Raw genomic sequence first — 17,653 nt, 5'->3', positions numbered from 1 at the left:
CATGTAGGAGTTGAGGGGAACGAATTAGCTGATAAGTACGCAAAACAAGCAACCACTAAAACAGAAGTAAACATGGAGATTAAGCACAGTAAAGAAGAAGTGAAGAACATAATTAAGATATAACACAACAAAAAGTGGCAGGATAATTGGAATAAGGAAACAAAAGGTAGAGAGTATTACAAAGTCCAGAGGAGAGTAGGTGTAATGAGAGGAGGCAATAGAAATAGGAAGGAAGAAGACATTATTACTAGAATGAGATTAGGACATACATATCTAAATAGTTCATTGAAATTGATAGGAAACATGCTACAGGACTGTGTGATTCTTGCCAACAGATAGAAAATGTAGGACATGTTTTAATACATTGTAGGAAATATAATAGAGAAAGGGAAATACTGGGAAATAAGTTAGCGAAAGAGAATATTAGGTTAGCAGTGGAAGATATATTAGGATTGCACTCAGAACACACATGTTATAAAGCAATATACAAATTTAAAAAAAATACTGGGTTAAATAAAAGAATATAGAGCGCCAAATTTCTTCCCTCTACAAAAACCTTCCCTCCCCCATTTACTTCCGGGGCTTGTCCAATAAAATCACAAAGTTGCCGGGGGTCCTTAACTGGCACGCGACTGTCCTGTTTCGCGCCTGTACAAAAAAAAACAATAATCAATTTCTTCAGATTCCAGCAGCTGTCAAAGACGAAGTATCCTTCCAGCGACGGGCAGTCAAAGCCGAAGTGCTATCGATCGCTGTCAATGATGTAAGAGGAAACATGACCACGGAAGTAAATGGGGGAGGGAAGGTTTTTGTAGAGGGAAGAAATTTGGCGTGACAGCTCCACCTCGGTCCACACTCCATTACAGTAGGTGGCGGTAATGCACACCACAAGGTTGCTTGCCAACTGCCATAAAAATCAAAAGAAGAAGAAAAACGTTTTGAGGAATTATTAGAGGATTTACGGTAGTCGCAGCGTCGTGACGTCGCCCGCGCGTAATGACGTAACAGCCTTCGAAGTGGTCGTTTTTTTGTTTGAGGCGAGGCAGCAAGTCGTCGACAGGTAAGAGCAAATTAGAAGTGACGTCATGAACGCACCCTTAACCGTCTTTATTTGACTGACGCGTTGTCTTTTTGTCGCCAACGAGACGAAGTTGAGTCGTTTTGGCGGCAACTCTCCGCTCAGCGTTCAGTTATTAGCCAGGTTAGCATGCTAGCGCAGGTTAGCTTCAGCTCAGCACACATTTAGCGCCGCCAATAAGTTACATTTATAAGAATTAACGCTGCTCAGTAGTTAACGGGAGGTTTAATGGATGAAATTGGAAAAACTTGGTACCCTTTCCGTAGCGTTTTAAAGCGTCGGTGTTAAAAGTGTTCGAACAAAAGAGTGAAACAAAACAATGTTGCTGTCAGCTGTTTTGTTCCCCTTTTATGTTAGTGTGCATTGTCATCGCCAGATCACTTATTGTGAGTAGATACCGATTATTAGTAGTCAAAGGGGCTGATGGCCAACATTTACAGTAAAAGTTAGTTAAACATGAATAGTAGTTAGTAATTGTTTTTTTTAACCTAATTATTTGGAAACGGTAGACCAGTAGCGACATAATGTTTTATGTGGCGCTAATGTTGTGGTTAAGTTACCTTTATAACGTGTGTATGAGAGGAGCATCAACATTTGCATTGCAAAATATGGCAAATTTCCACTGGAAAATTAGTTAAAATAACTCGCCGTCCACTCAATTGCATAGCAGTTTATAACATATTGTAAGGTTTCCTTGTGAGGCACTTTGAAATATTGCGAATATTTAAATGAAAATGTTTACGTAAATTGTAGTAGAGACATTTTTCAAGATGGCTGACATTTCTTCCGGGACGTTACAGAAAGTATAAGAATGCTGCCTCTTTTTTATGTATATAATAAGTCTCCTACTTGTCAATATATTTACACCAAGTTGTGATTTTTGGCCGTGATATCTTTTCTTTTCGCGTCATTTGATTGAATCATGTAACATGACTTTCGCTACACTTTTTAAATGAGCTTGATCGTTGCAGATGAAGGACAAAAACTGGATTCCCCAGTATAAAAAATCAACAGAAGTTTTGAAAGCTGAGCACGAGATATTCTGTGTACATGCGTGCAAGATCGTAGGAGAAATATTTGTTTATTTTTTTAAACACTGGTACCATATGTGTGTATATTGTATCTGATTATGTAGTTTTGTTGTATACGATAAAATAGAGGCCGATATACAGCACAGGTTTATAATAATACACCTCACGGTGCAACCTGGACACATCATCAGTGATTTTCCCGGGGTCATAGGGTGTTTCGGGTCTTAATCAAACACCCTCACCCCGGCGACCCAGCCGAGGGTGATCAGTCCCTCGACTTGTGTCCAGGTAGCGCTCTACGCCACGCGTCCCCCCTCCGACGGTCTGCCCTGGGGCTGCGCCGGTGGTGCTTGGAGGTTCTGGGCACTGTGGGGAGTGTCCGGGCCTGGATCCTCCTCCGTCTCATCAGGTGCCAGGTGTGTCCAAAAGTTAGGACACACCTCCTCATTCAATGTGTTTTCTTTATTTTCATGACTATTTACGTTGTAGATTGTCACTGAAGGCATCAAAACTATGAATGAACGTATGTGGAGTTATGTACTTAACTAAAAAAGTTGAAATGACTGAAAACTTGTTATATATTCTAGTTTCTTCAAAATAGCCACTCTTTACTCTTATTACTGCTTTGCACACTCTTAGCATTCTCTCGATGAGCTTCAAGCCCACCTGTGAAGTGAAAACCATTTCAGGTAACTACCTCTTGAAGCTCATTGAGAGAATGCCAAGAGTGTGCGAAAAAGTAATCGGAGCAAAGAGTGGCTATTTTGAAGAAACTAGAATATAAAACATGTGTTCAGTTATTTCACCTTTTTTTGTTAAGTACATAACTCCACATGTGTTCATTCATAGTTGTGATGCCTTCAGTGATAATGTAAATAGTCATGAAAACACATTGAATAAGAAGGTGTGTCCAAACTTTTGACCTGTACTGCAGATAAAGGTCAAAATGCCAAATAATACACATATTAAACTTTTCGAATAAGTACAGAACGTACACCTTAAATCTTTGTTAAAACTACCCTACATTACTGAGGAGGTTCTAACAGCATTAGATAATATAAAAATAAACCTTACGATCATTTAAAACGGGTTCTCCTCGCCTGTTTTCATTGAAATATTGGATATTCTTCACTTTTTAGTTAATTTAGCCCCGCAAAAGTAGTTAAAGTCATGCCAAACAGTATGAATAAAATGTCAAAAATGGTATTTATATCAGTATGATAGCTTAATTGTATATCTTAAAGTAGCAGTGGATTGGAAAAACAAGTTGATTTTATATTCTTATTTGTGTTTCATTGTTTGTATTTACAATCTGCAAAGTATTTGAAAATACCACCTAAACATCACAAAATGCCACAAATTCAGTCAGCCATTTTGAATATTTTGCTCCAAATATCTTTGCCAATTTCTGTAGATTCTAGGTCACTGGAGTAACACTTCTGCACTTTGACCATAGAAATACGCAAAAATTGGAAATAAATATTGTTTTTTATTTAATCTTTTTTAAGCATTATAAATCGTAAATCAATATTTAACAATTGTGTCAACAAATGGCTTTGTTGCCTTTGTCATACTCTCTAAAAACATCCAGAAAGCGCCAACAATACTCCATTTTCATGTCGTGACCTGAAAATGAACCAAATATGAGCGATATTGTTATTATAAGCGCTAACGCAGACGGACTGTTTTAGCGGCGCATTGATAGTAGTGAGGTATTGTTGACACACTGTCCAGTAAGTCGGCATCCAAGCGAGAGTGAAGATTGTACAGGTTTTTGGTTTATTGTGGTTAGTTTGTATGTTTAGCACCTAGCAATGCTGCTAATGCTATAGTGTTAAAATAAAGCAACATCCGTTTAGAATTTATTGCTCATTCTCTAGGAAAAATTATGATCCAGAACCTTATATTTTTTAGCTCGAACACAAAGTAATCGTTGTTGGCTCTCACAAAGTCTGCTTGATTAGCTTTGTTGTTGATGGGGAAAGGATCTATGGTTCCTCCTCTACGTCACGGATCACATGACTGGCTTCCTCATTATCTCTCAAAATGTATCGAGAATCTCCGTGAGATTGATACTATTTGATCTCTTTTGGCGTCACAAATCAGATGTATATGATAACGGGGACGGCGTGGCGAAGTTGGTAGAGTGGCCGTGCCAGCAATCGGAGGGTTGCTGGTTACTGGGGTTCAATCCCCACCTTCTACCATCCTAGTCATGTCCGTTGTGTCCTTGGGCAAGACACTTCACCCTTGCTCCTGATGGGTGCTGGTTAGCACCTTGCATGGCAGCTCCCGCCATCAGTGTGAATGTGTGTGTGAATGTATGGGTGAATGTGGAAATACTGTCAAAGCGCTTTGAGTACCTTGAAGGTAGAAAAGCGCTGTACAAGTATAACCCATTTATCATTATAATAGCTTTAATATAGAGGCAACTTGTTTTTCCACTCTTCTGGGACTTTAAGTTGTAACATTTCATATTTTTCTTTAAGAAGTAATAGGAAATAATAAAGCTATCTGGACTTTGGTAACTACTGGTTGAAGTCATCACCGTAGAAAATACACCACTAGTGAGTACATGTATCACAGTAGGAAATACACCACTAGTGAGTACATGTACATGTATCACAGCAGAAAATACACCACTAGTGAGTACATGTACATGTATCACAGTAGGAAATACACCACTAGTGAGTACATGTACATGTATCACAGTTGGAAATACACCACGAGTGAGTACATGTTCATGTATCACTGTAGGAAATACACCACTAGTGAGTACATGTATTTGTATCACAGTAGGATATACACCACTAGTGAGTACCGGTAAATGTAAAGGGAATCGACCCTGCAGACTTTAGTTAGCAGACCAAATTCTCAGCGACGTTGTACATCATCCTTCAGACTACAGACATTGTATAAATATTGTTTTAATGTTTATAGATATATTACAAATGTTTTTCAAAATCCAATAGTTCCTAAAAATTATAACAATGTGATTAGAATACAATACAGCCATCGGTAAATATTTAGGGTTTAAAAACTATTATATATTGGATTAGTGTAAATGAAGGCCTCACCTGTGCTTACAACTTGTCTCTAATTAGGGCTGCAATGATTAATTTGATTAGAAAAAAGTTTTGAGTTTGTAAGTAATAAAAATTTATCAAATTCAGACCACATGGAGTCCCTGGAACTCAAAATACACAAACTCTTGTAATAGAGCACACACAAGAGCAATGCAGCAGTTTTTCTTGAATTTTTATTTGTGCATACTTTTTAAAAGTGAAATTTTAATGTTAATGATGTGCATTTATTCGAAAAAATAATGAAAGTTATGGCAAGCAGAAATATTGGTTCCCTAAAATACTAGGGGTGTAACGGTACGTGTATTTGTATGGAACCGTTTCGGTACGGGGGATTCGGTTTCCACACGAACATATAAAGTAGCCGCCTAAGCTAAAGTCTTAACAAGCTGCTCATCTTCCTTCTGCCTGTCTCTGTCAGTACTCTACACAGCACCCATCATTGTCCCACCCACACAACCATCTGATTGGTTACAAACAGAGCGGTAACAGCCAATCAGCAGTGCGTATTCAGAGCGGTAACAGCCAATCAGCAGTGCGTCTTCAGAGCGCATGTAGTCAGTGCTTAGCGTTTAGCAGGTAAGCATCAGGCAGCGGACTCTCCCCAAATTATAATAAACACCTCCCAGTCAACTACTAGTAACATCACTATGAGCCCGTTGACGTTCTAGAAATATAAACTGCAGTTCAGCTCGCTCGCAGTCCTGGCTTGAGGTGAAGGCTAATTCGCTTTTAGCGTAACGTTAGCTCATTTTGCAGTGTGCGTGCGTGTGTGTTACGGACAGCAAAGCACTGTCTGTCTGTTTTTTCACTACCTTTTTCTGTGTTGATTGAGCTGTGTTGAAGCAGCAAAAAAGGACATTATGTTAAATGAAGAGTTTCTGTCTCGGATAGTTGATATAATAATGCAACTGCATCATAAAGCCTACATGAACTCCATGGTGTTCAGGGATGAATAGTCTCTCCTATTGCTATTGTACTATTTTTTCAGCTATAGTTACATTAATCATTAGTAATGGAGCAGCCTAATTTTGAATGGCAGGGTCCCTGCTATCACATGTTGATAAAAATATAACATTTACATAAAAATCAACTACAGGATTCCCAAATGCTGTAATAAATTAAGCATGATGAGTTGACTTGAAACTGTTTAATGTTGCACTTTTTATATGTAGAAGAAAAGTTTTGTCATTTTATTTAATCTGAGCAACAATTTAAGGCAGTTTAATGTTGATTAACGTGGGCAGAATTACTATAGTGTTCCCAATGTTAAAAGGATAAAGCCATTGTTTATAAATTTGGTGAATAAATAACCAAAACATTTATATTTTGTTGTTTTCTTACTGTACCGAAAAGCAACCGAACCTCGATATGAACCTCAGATGTACGTACCTCTAAACCGAGGTACCTACCGAAGCGAAATTTTTGTGTACCGTTACACCCCTATAAAATACACATTGAGGATATGAAGTTACACGATTAATCAAACAAACTAATCGCCAGATGACTAAAATATTCAATAGCTGTTTGGTACTCTCTGCAGTTGAGTGAAGGCTAAAGAAGCAAGAACGTGATGCACTGTGAATTGTAATGTGTGTATGTCAATACTCCAATTATTATTATCATCATTCAACGATTCTGCCTCCTCAGGCAGGATGTTGCGCCTTCGCTGCAAGACCAAGAACGGCAGCCATGTCATGCAGGGCTTGACTCACCAGTCGTGCGTGCGAGAGTTGAAGAGGAAAGTGGAGGAGCTGACGGGAATCCCCTGCGAGGTACAGAAAATCATGGTGGGCTACCCGCCCTCCAGCCTGGACCTGCGAAACGGTGACGCCCACCTCAAGGACTATCCCATTAAGTCTGGTAGGACACCTGCAATAACGAAGATCATCTTGTTGTCAGTTTGTACTTTCTTGTACGACATGAGAGTTTTTAGTTCCTTGTATTTTGCATTATTTCCTGTCCAGCACTCTTATTTTTCATTCCACTTTGTGTTTGCCTTCATTTGCTACCACTCCTCTGGTAGCAAATGAAGACAGGCGTTCCCTGATTAGCAATCAGGGAACGCCTGTCCCTGGTTGCCAATCAGGATGCTTTTCAGGAATGGATCGTTTTGCTTTGTACCTCAAACAACAGGTGTACTTTGTACACCTGATGTTCAGTTGTGCACTTCCTGGCTGCACATCTTTGTTTTTGTGTTTACCTGTGTTTCACGAATGAAGGGGGATTCTTTTCTGCACTTGCCTGTTGTGTCTGCATCCCGGGGTCCATAGATACACATGAAACATAACAAAAAACAATACAATTATTCTTGTTATTGTTAATAGTATCTTTATTAAACCAGGCTGGCACACTTAAATATTACCATATGCTGCAAGGAATGTGTACACATGTTCATCAAACACCATTTAGAAGACGCACAGGTCCAACGGCCATTTTAGTTTTTAACTCCCATTTTTCCTTTGTTTTTGTTTTCTAATGAAAAGTGTGTTTGTTTTGTCTGTAGAATGTGTCGCGTGTCAATAAAAAAATGAGCTAAAAATGGCCCCCAGGCCAGACTTTGGACACATGGTGTACAGTATGTCTTTTAACCCTTTATGGAAGGTGTATTTAAATGATTATTTTGTAGTATTTCTGAGGATTTCTTTAGTAGAAGGTGACAATTGTTATGTGTAACATTCTTGTCTTCCATGTCTAGATTTTACAGTAAAGAAACCTTGCCAACATTTTACCGTAAAATGTAAGATTTTTTTTTAACAGCATATAAATGGAAAAACATCACACTTTTTACTGTAAAATCTCTAGTTGTATTTACAGACCGTTACTGTAAATTGACAAACAATCGTGTTTTTATTTATGGTAAAATTTTGGAGACTGGGCTACCAGCTTTTTACTGTAAAATATATTTTTACTGTGCACAATTTAAAAGAAAACTTGTCCTAAAATCATGAGTACTTATTTAGATTTTTCCAAAAAAAGTTCGGAATGTAATATTAGATCGAGTTCAAAATATATGAAATTACTTGCAGTGCATGTATTTTTTCTGTCAAAACAACATTATATACATTTAGTGAGAAAAGACATTAATCCCAGACTTTCGCATTGGGCTGCACGATTAATTAACATTGAATCGACATCGAGGTTTTAATTACTGTAGTGTGATAAATAATCACTAAAGGATGTGTCAGACACGTCGGCCAATCAGAATTGTTGAGCCTGGCGTTTGTTTGTCTGTCTCTGCAGTAGAATTAACTGAACACGCTCTTTTTACTCATTCACAGTCTTTGTCGGGGTGGGCGGAGCTGTACACACACAGGAAGCCCGTACAGAGAGCCTCGCAACTCGAGTGAGAAGTTCCACAGAGTAACAAAAATTAGGAGGGACAAATATAACTACACAATCAAATGTCCCGTCGTGGAAATATTCCAGCTTCAAACTGGAGGGGCAATATGAGCCTATCACACGGCGAGCCAGTGAGAATGCCGTGAACAAACAAAGACAACTCGACCTAGTTTTTCCAAATGGAAAAATGTGAAATGTTCAATATTTGTTTGATTTTTGCTTACATAAATGAGAATCTATTTAATTTGTTTATTTATTTAGGATAAAAGTTATTTACCTTCTAATTGATTACACTGCAATTCTAAAGTAAAGCTAAATACAAGTTTGTATGCTTTTAAATGGTTACTTTCATGATTTATATATATTCTGATTACATTATACACACAAGGGTTGTCCCAATACCAATATTTTGGTACCGGTACCAAAATGTATCTGGATACTTTTCTAAATAAAGGGTACTGCAAAAAATGGCATTATTGGCATAATTTTACCAAAAATCTTAGGGTACATTTAACATATGTTTCTTATTGCAATTTTGTCCTTAAATAAAATAGTGACTAGGGATGTCCCGATCCAGGTTTTTGCACTTCCGATCCGATACCGATGTTGTTTTTGCACTTCCGATCCGATACCGATACTGGCCTTATCCGAGCATGTATTAAAGTTTAAAGTTATTTAGCCTACTTAGTTGTCAGATTCATATTGAAAAGGGTTTTAGTGTTCTTGATAACAACTAGCCAGCTGAATTAGGTGAGTTTGAATAATACACTATGGAGATGTTGACGTGCAGAGTTTCAAACACTCTTCATTTTCTAGCAGGGGACTTTAAATGATGCTACATATTAGCAGTAATGCTACTTTTTATAGCAACGCTTTTGCCCCACACTTGACAAATTACGGTTGTCTGTTCGACATATTCCCGCTTGAAGCCAAACCACCGCCAGACGATGGACACCCTGCTGTTTTTCTTGGGAATTAATTAATTCTTCCTTCATTATTACCGCTCACACGGCTACGCTAGCATCACAGCTAACGTTAGCCATGCTGCTACCTCTCTGCTGGGAGAGGGCGTATACGTATGTGACGTATGATGTGACAGTATGTGACGTGTGTAAGAAGGTGCGCTTGCTGTCTGTGAGAAGCAGACACAAGGAGTGGGAAGAGCCTGTCGTGTAATGCCAGCAGCTAAAAGCAACTGCGTGAGAACGTATATTTGAATATCACGATATTGTCATTTTCTATATCGCACAGAGACAGCTGACATTTTTACCGGTAACTTTTAATTCACATGGCCGTCTTAACGGTTAGGACACAGACCTGTGGATGTGTTGAAGGTGTGCTGGAAAATGCGGAACGGAAATTAGGGAGCAGCAGAAAAGTGGAATGTATTATTTAAAGGCCTACTGAAACCCACTACTACCGACCACGCAGTCTGATAGTTTATATATCAATGATGAAATCTTAACATTATAACACATGCCAATACGGCCGGGTTAACTTATAAAGTGACATTTTAAATTTGCCGCTAAACTTCCGGTTCGAAACGCCTCTGAGGATGACGTATGCGTGTGACGTAGCCCGGCGAACACGGGTATGCCTTCCACATTGAAGCCGATACGAAAAAGCTCTGTTTTCATTTCATAATTCCACAGTATTCTGGACATCTGTGTTCGTGAATCTGTTTCAATCATGTTCATTGCATTATTGAGAAGGAAGCCGAGCAAGCAAAGAAGAAAGTTGTCGGTGCGAAATGGACGTATTTTTCGAACGTAGTCAGCCACAACAGTACACAGCCGGCGCTTCTTTGTTGACATTCCCGAAAGATGCAGTCAAGATGGAAGAACTCGGATAACAGAGACTCTAACCAGGAGGACTTTTGATTTGGATACACAGACGCCTGTAGAGAACTGGGACAACACAGACTCTTACCAGGATTACTTTGATTTGGATGACAAAGACGCAGACGTGCTACTGTGAGTATGCAGCTTTGGCTTTTTTTTGCGTATGTACGTAACTTTTTTTTAAATATATAAGCTTTATGAACCTTGGGTTAGGTGAACGGTCTTTTGGGCTGAGTGATTGTGTGTGTTGATCATGTGTTTGAATTGTATTGGCGTGTTCTATGGAGCTAGGAGCTAGCAGAGGAGCTAGGAGCTAGCATAACACGTACCGTACCGTACGTGCACGTCACGTACGTAACTTTTTAAAAATATATAAGCTTTATGAACTTTGGGTTAGGTGAACGGTCTTTTGGGCTGAGTGATTGTGTGTGTTGATCAGGTGTTTGAATTGTATTGGCGTGTTCTATGGAGCTAGGAGCTAGCAGAGGAGCTAGGAGCTAGCATAACAAACACGCAGGTGTTATTATGCAGGATTAATTTGTGGCATATTAAATATAAGCCTGGTTGTGTTGTGGCTAATAGAGTATATATATGTCTTGTGTTTATTTACTGTTGTAGTCATTCCCAGCTGAATATCAGGTACCGTGAGTATGCAGCCTTGGCTGCTAAACATTCGATAACTTGACCGTACGTGCGCGTCACGTACGTAACTTTTTAAAAATATATAAGCTTTATGAACTTTGGGTTAGGTGAACGGTCTTTTGGGCTGAGTGATTGTGTGTGTTGATCAGGTGTTTGAATTGTATTGGCGTGTTCTATGGAGCTAGGAGCTAGCAGAGGAGCTAGGAGCTAGCATAACAAACACGCAGGTGTTTTTATGCAGGATTAATTTGTGGCATATTAAATATAAGCCTGGTTGTGTTGTGGCTAATAGAGTATATATATGTCTTGTGTTTATTTACTGTTGTAGTCATTCCCAGCTGAATATCAGGTCACCCCCGGCTCTCACAGCATCTTCCCTATCTGAATAGCTTCAACTCCCCACTAGTCCTTCACTTGCACTTTACTCATCCACAAATCTTTCATCCTCGCTCAAATTAATGGGGAAATTGTCGCTTTCTCGGTCCGAATCTCTCTCACTTCATGCGGCCATCATTGTAAACAATAGGGAACTTTGCGTATATGTTCAACTGACTACGTCACGCTACTTCCGGTACGTGCAAGCCTTTTTTTTATCAGATACCAAAAGTTGCAATCTTTATCGTCGTTGTTCTATACTAAATCCTTTCAGCAAAAATATGGCAATATCGCGAAATGATCAAGTATGACACATAGAATAGATCTGCTATCCCCGTTTAAATAAAAAAAATTCATTTCAGTAGGCCTTTAAATCTGCGTTGGAAAACACTGACCGCAATTTTTTTAAAAACTGGATCTGGATCGGCATTTTCCCATGCCTTGCCGATATGCATTTTTTGGCAAATATCGGCGGCCGATCCGATCCAAATATCGGATCGGGACAACCCTAATAGTGACCATACTAGACAACTTGTCTTTTAGTAGTCAGTAAGCAAACAAAGGCTCCTAATTAGTTTGCTTAACCACAGTAACATATTGTGTCATTTATCGTTCTATTATTTTGTCAACATTATAAAGGACAAGTGGTAGAAAATTAATTATTAATCTACTTGTTCATTTACTTGTAATATCTGGTTACTTTCTCTTTTAACATGTTCTATCTACACTAATGTTAAAATGTAATAATCACTTATTCTTCTGTTGTTTGATACTTTACATTAGTTTTGGATGATGCGCTAAAATATACACCCCCCCGCTACCACAAAACCTCGTCCCCCCCAACCCCGCCCACCTCAACCCAACCCCAACCCTCACCCCTCCCCCATCTCCCGAGTTCGGCTGTCTCAAGTTTGGAAAGTATGATCTAACCACGCCCCCATACTGACCTAGTTTGTGTTGTCGCCCCCTTCAGGAGACACGCTCATAGTGGAGGAGGAAAAGAACAAGCCAAAGTCGCTCGCTCATCCCTCTGTGACCAAACCGCCGGTCCTGGCGCGGCGCGTGGTCCCGGCGGACAACTCCTGCCTCTTCACCAGCGTCAACTACGTTGTGGAGGGCGGCGTGTACGAGCCGGCGCGCGCCCCCGAGATGCGCAGCCTCATCGCCCAGATCGTGTCCAGCGACCCGGCGGCGTACTCTGAGGCGGTGCTGGGAAAGACCAACGAGGAGTACTGCACCTGGATCCGGCGTGACGACACGTGGGGCGGCGCCATCGAGGTGTCCATCCTGTCCAAGTTCTACCAGTGCGAGATCTGTGTGGTGGACACCCAGACGGTGCGTGTGGACCGATTCGGCGAGGACGCTGGCTACCTCAAGCGCGTGCTGCTCATCTACGACGGCATTCACTACGACCCGCTGGAGAAAGGGGCGCAGGGCTCCGCGGCGCCGCCCCAAACCGTCTTCTCCACATGCGACGACGTCATCCTGGCTCAGGCCCTGGAGCTGGCGGACGAGGCTCGCCGCAAGCGGCAGTTCACGGACGTAAACCGCTTTGCGTTGCGCTGCATGGTGTGTCAGACAGGCCTGGTGGGACAAAAGGAGGCGCGGGAACACGCCAAGGAGACGGGCCACACCAACTTTGGTGAGGTGTGAAAGTAAGTCTACTGTTACCGCCCCCTTCGCAAATACAGCCGCCGCTCGTCCACTTGTCATGTGATTGTCTACCTCACGTCGCGCACGGACATCCATGTCGACACACCCTTCAGTGTTCCGCTTTCTACTGAAGACCGACGCCATGTTTGGACCTGCCTGTACCGGTCTCAGTGGATCACGACATGGAGAAGAAGAACTGCCACATTGTCACCACTTTATATGCCATGATACACCTCACCACTGGGGTGCAGCACACGCTCTTTGGTTACCTCCACCCAACCTCCGTCTTTCTTTTTCCTCCTACAAAGTGTTCCCACCCAACACAAGTTCATGCTTATTATTAAATTCTGGTCCCTCAGAGGCACAAGAACTCCTCAGTAGGGAAGGTTTTAGCGAAAATATCTCAAATCGTAGCTGCTGACGTGGTGATTTGAAGTGTTTGCGCCTCTTCAAAGCTGCTTGAAGCAGCTTTCTGTGACAACTCTGCACATTTTCAAACAAAATCGTTTTTAGTGTTGCTTTTAAAGAAATGGCAAATAACGGTGCTGCGGACGTTTGGCTGAAGTGGCATGGTTTTCTTTTGGGGCTTTTTCAGGAGAGTCATGCTGAAAGTTGTTGGTGGTGACTTCAAGCACACGGCAAACTAAAGCTGCTTTTGGAAAAAATGTTGCCGATCACAATCCCTAGGTAAGACAAGAAAAGGTTTTTCACTTTTTTGTGCAGTTTAAATTGTAAAATACGGCTTGTACTCCACAGCTAATTATGAAGCTAATGCTAACCTGCTGAAAACATCCAAAAACCGCCAGCAATACTGCATTTACGTCTTGTGACCCACATATTAAAGTATCACGATAATAATGTAAAAGCTAATGCAGAGGAACTACTTGTAGTAACACGCCACATTGATCATGATGGTAACCTAGGTTTTGCAAATATTGACATTGAGTTGGTGAAAGTTAATTGTAGATTATAAATCATGCCTCACACGTGTATAGTCGAAGGTTGTGGCCTAAAGCTGAGAAGTTGATCAACTTTGACATTCAATTTAGACCTGAAGACATTGCTAGCAGGACTCCACAAGATGCTTGTTTTCTTTCAGAATTGTTTCTACCTGAGATTATGCTGAATTATTTATCTAAACATTGAATACAAGTCTCATGCTGAAAGATATAAACATCCCAGTAAGAGCAGACATTGTACAGTAGGGGCCCCCATGTGCTAAAACGTGTGCAAAGTGCATTGCGTCTGTTAAGAGCAGAATACGGCGTGCAGTCCATTTTACGTCTCTGTCTTCATTAATATGCAAAATATACGCTGGTCGTTAAAAGGCCACAATACTGGGAGGAGACGATGCAAATATAATTATTTAGCACGTGCAGCCTGATTGACTAAACTAGCGCCTTTGTTTAGCAGGTCTGAAATAGTACGTGCAAACCGACACACGGCTGCAAAGACAGACGAGAATCCTCTGTCCTACAACATATTTGGACTGACATAAAATCATTATTAGACTTATCGTCGATGTAGCAACATCATTTTACAATTTTATACTGGGTGACTTAAGAGGCTGATTGAAATAATTCAAATGATGCATTTTGGTGTTGTTTTTTTTAAAATTTCTGTTAGTTTTTTTTTACATTTATTATTAACATATCACTTACATGACAATAACTTCTTGATATATATTTGTTTGCGCCTTGAGCACACAAGTGCAGCCTCTCCTATGAGAGCACCTTCACAGCACATACAAATAAAAAGGTAAAAAAAGTGATTTCAATGTCGATGTGCAACGACGACTGCTTTTAAAATGCCCATAAAAAGTGGTAGGAGCACCAAAACGCGGATGTGCAGTAAATTACTGTCTCCATGGTGATGCCCCGTATTATACACGCAGAATCTTCATTTATATAAGGCGATCTGCACCACTTTTCAATTGTACATGCAATCTTAGTAGATCTAATAGTACAGGCTATTTTATTGTTTGCACATGCTGTTTAGCCTGTGGTATTTGGATCTTAGAAATGTTGTCCCTGATTATTTTATTACGTTCTTAGTTTGTATTTCTTGTTCAGCACTCGGCAATACTTCTACAGGATGCTTACTTCGTGTTTCACTAAAGCTGCACCTGTTTATCACTCAGCTTCTAAAACTTGTAGTGTGTCATCCTCCTTATATTCAGGCTCAAAAATAGACATTTCCGGATCATTTGTCCCAAGGTAGTCTTTGTTGTCCCTCATCAAGTCTGCCATGATTAGTAGTGTTGTTGAAGGAAATGGTGAACATTTCGATGCGTTTAAAAAAATGTTTTTCCAGCAATACTTAAAATGACCAAAATATGGCAAATGTTACGTTATTATGAATGTTTGTTATTGCATTACACATAACATGTATATAAAACATTGATGGATGTTTTTAGAGCGCTTTATAAGCGGAATAGATTTTAGCCACCTATTGCTAGTGTTTATGATTTAGATTGTGTGAAAAAGGGAAAAACATTCTTGTCTCATGAAGGAATAATGCAAAATTCCAAAAATAAGTGCAGTTCAAACACAGGAATGCATCTTACTCATTGCGGCCTCAACATTACTACCAAGTTGCCGAAACAATATTTTAATATGGCCGCATGTTTTGTGTCGTGTCACTTTTTTGTTTTCAAATGAAATTCAATTCCTGTCATTTTGTTAGGTTTTGGTCAGCGTACTAATAGAGTGGTTGCATTAAAAGTGCTCATGACACTACAATGAATGTCACACAAAAAACTACAAAAATAACTGGACGTACTTGAGGTTTTTTCTCCTGTGTTGAGTCACAATTAAAAAGCTATAGCAAGAAAGTATTGTGTGTTCAAAGTGGATTTTGCGTCCTGTCAATAAAAAAAGGATGCAAAAGAAAAAGGCTCCGCTTCTGATACTGGAGTTTTTGTTGAGTCTGAAGATTTTGACCACTGATTTGCGATCACAACCACAGAAGAGTCACCTGGCATCTTCGACCTGATTTTGGTCAGTTGAGAGGCACTGACACGCTGAAATAAGGCGAGTTGGAAGAGCCGTTAGCCTCAAGCCAACGGCGCCTTACCACAATAGGTGAGGGCCGACATCCGGGCAACTGAGCTACATACGGGTTCTTGGAGCCATAGCAACCAGACTGGCGTTGAAAACAAACCGTTGCCATTACGCTTTAACCTGTCGACCTATGCTGGTTAAACCCGTCATTCTGCCTCCAAAATGCCGAAAAACTGTTTTTGGTTGTGCTAACCACAACTGGAAACAGGGAAAACAAAGGTCGTATTTTGTTCTGCAAAGTGTGATAAAAGCCCACAGAGACGAGACAAATGGCTCGCAGCTTTACACCGGGAAAACGAGGACGGTTCTCACTGGAGTCCCCCAAAGTCCCGGGTCGTGTGTTCGGATCACTTAGTTTCTGGTAAATATAAAGAACAAAAATCCACCTTCTTAACCACAACTTGGCTATACCGTCCGTGCTAATGTTGTACTTGTTGAATTTGCACCTTATAACGTTCGACAGCTGAAGTTGTTGTACAAAAATAACATGCGGTATATACTATATAGTCTATAGCCTGTATAGGCTATTTTCGAAAACCGGTTTCGTTTAAATTTGCACTTAACAGTTGGGTTTTTAAAAAACAAACCCAGAGTGGAGAACCGTTCTCGTTTTCCCGGTGTAAAGCTGCGAGCCATTTGTCTCGTCTCTGTGGGCTTTTATCACGCTTTGGCAGAACAAAATACGACCTTTGTTTTCCCTGTTTCCAGTTGTGGTTAGCACAACCAAAAACAACACAGTTTTTCGGCATTTTGGAGGCAGAATGACGGGTTTAATCAGCGTAGGTCGACAGGTTAAAGAGTAATGGCGACGGTTTGTTTTCAACGCCAGTCAGGTTGATAGGGGATTGGTAGGCGGAAGTGACGTAGGTCCGCCCTCGCCTAAGCTGTTGCCAAGCAACCAAAAGCTACGGTCAGTTTACAGCTGTTTTAATGTGCTTCCGACGTCGCAGAGTGATATAAGTTGACAGGCTGACACTTCAAATTGTTCTCTGAACGGCGCAAGGTACGAAATTGTTGAAAGTTAAAAGTGCCGCAAGTCGCTAAAGAAGCAACTGCCGTTTAAGACACAAGAGGCACTGGTGTCAGCGACTGCCGCGATGCCAAAAGTTAAAGGAAAGACTGAAATCCCGAAACGTTCGGTGTCAGCAGACACAGGAGGGGTACTACAAAACATATTACATGAATTTAAAGAAATGAAAGAATGGAGAGAAGAAATGTAAAAAGATCTGAGAAAATCAACAACAGAACACAAACAAGATGTGAAAAGTCTGCAGCAAAATATAGAAAGTCTGCAAAGTGAACACCACCAGAAAAATGAAGCCTCTGATATGTGCCAACAAAAGAAGACCCTTCAAGAATATATGCGCCAACAAATCAAGACCCTTCAAGAAGACAACAACATGCTGTGTAATATTATAGATGAAATGGATCAGGATAAACGAATGAATGATATCATCGTGACAGGGCACCGAATTAAACCAAGATCCTGTGCGAAAGCTGTGAATAATGAAGGTGAACCAAATGAAATGGATATTGTCTCAACAGA

At 40.4% G+C, this 17,653-nt stretch overlaps 1 protein-coding gene across 3 annotated transcripts; it reads left to right on the top strand.

Annotated features, from left to right (window-relative positions):
* Positions 1-932: 932 nt before the first annotated feature.
* Positions 933-15,915, top strand: yod1 (YOD1 deubiquitinase). Of its 3 annotated transcripts, none has more exons than XM_062037652.1 (3): positions 933-1,060; positions 6,847-7,055; positions 12,366-15,915. In XM_062037652.1, exons 2-3 carry the CDS (start codon positions 6,848-6,850, stop codon positions 13,043-13,045), a joined length of 888 nt encoding a protein of 295 aa, XP_061893636.1. In that variant the 5' UTR covers positions 933-1,060; position 6,847; the 3' UTR covers positions 13,046-15,915. The 3 variants fall into 3 exon arrangements, with proteins under 3 accessions (XP_061893636.1, XP_061893637.1, XP_061893638.1); XM_062037653.1 differs by having other exon boundaries at positions 983-1,060; positions 6,843-7,055; XM_062037654.1 differs by lacking the exon at positions 933-1,060 and adding an exon at positions 1,066-1,201.
* The last annotated feature ends 1,738 nt before the right edge of the window (positions 15,916-17,653 follow it).

This window comes from Entelurus aequoreus, linkage group LG26, assembly GCF_033978785.1.
Source record: "Entelurus aequoreus isolate RoL-2023_Sb linkage group LG26, RoL_Eaeq_v1.1, whole genome shotgun sequence".
NCBI classification, from domain to species: Eukaryota; Metazoa; Chordata; class Actinopteri; order Syngnathiformes; family Syngnathidae; genus Entelurus; species Entelurus aequoreus.
Note: the sequence above shows the minus strand (reverse complement) of the source record. Positions and strands in the feature narration are given on the sequence as shown.

What these genes read in the sequence shown, in the direction of transcription:
- yod1 (XM_062037652.1), top strand. Translation starts at nt 6,848, where the DNA reads ATGTTGCGCCTTCGCTGCAAGACCAAGAACGGCAGCCATGTCATGCAG. An exon ending in GGACTATCCCATTAAGTCTG is followed by an intron (nt 7,056 to 12,365) that starts GTAGGACACCTG and finishes CGCCCCCTTCAG; the next exon opens with GAGACACGCTCATAGTGGAG.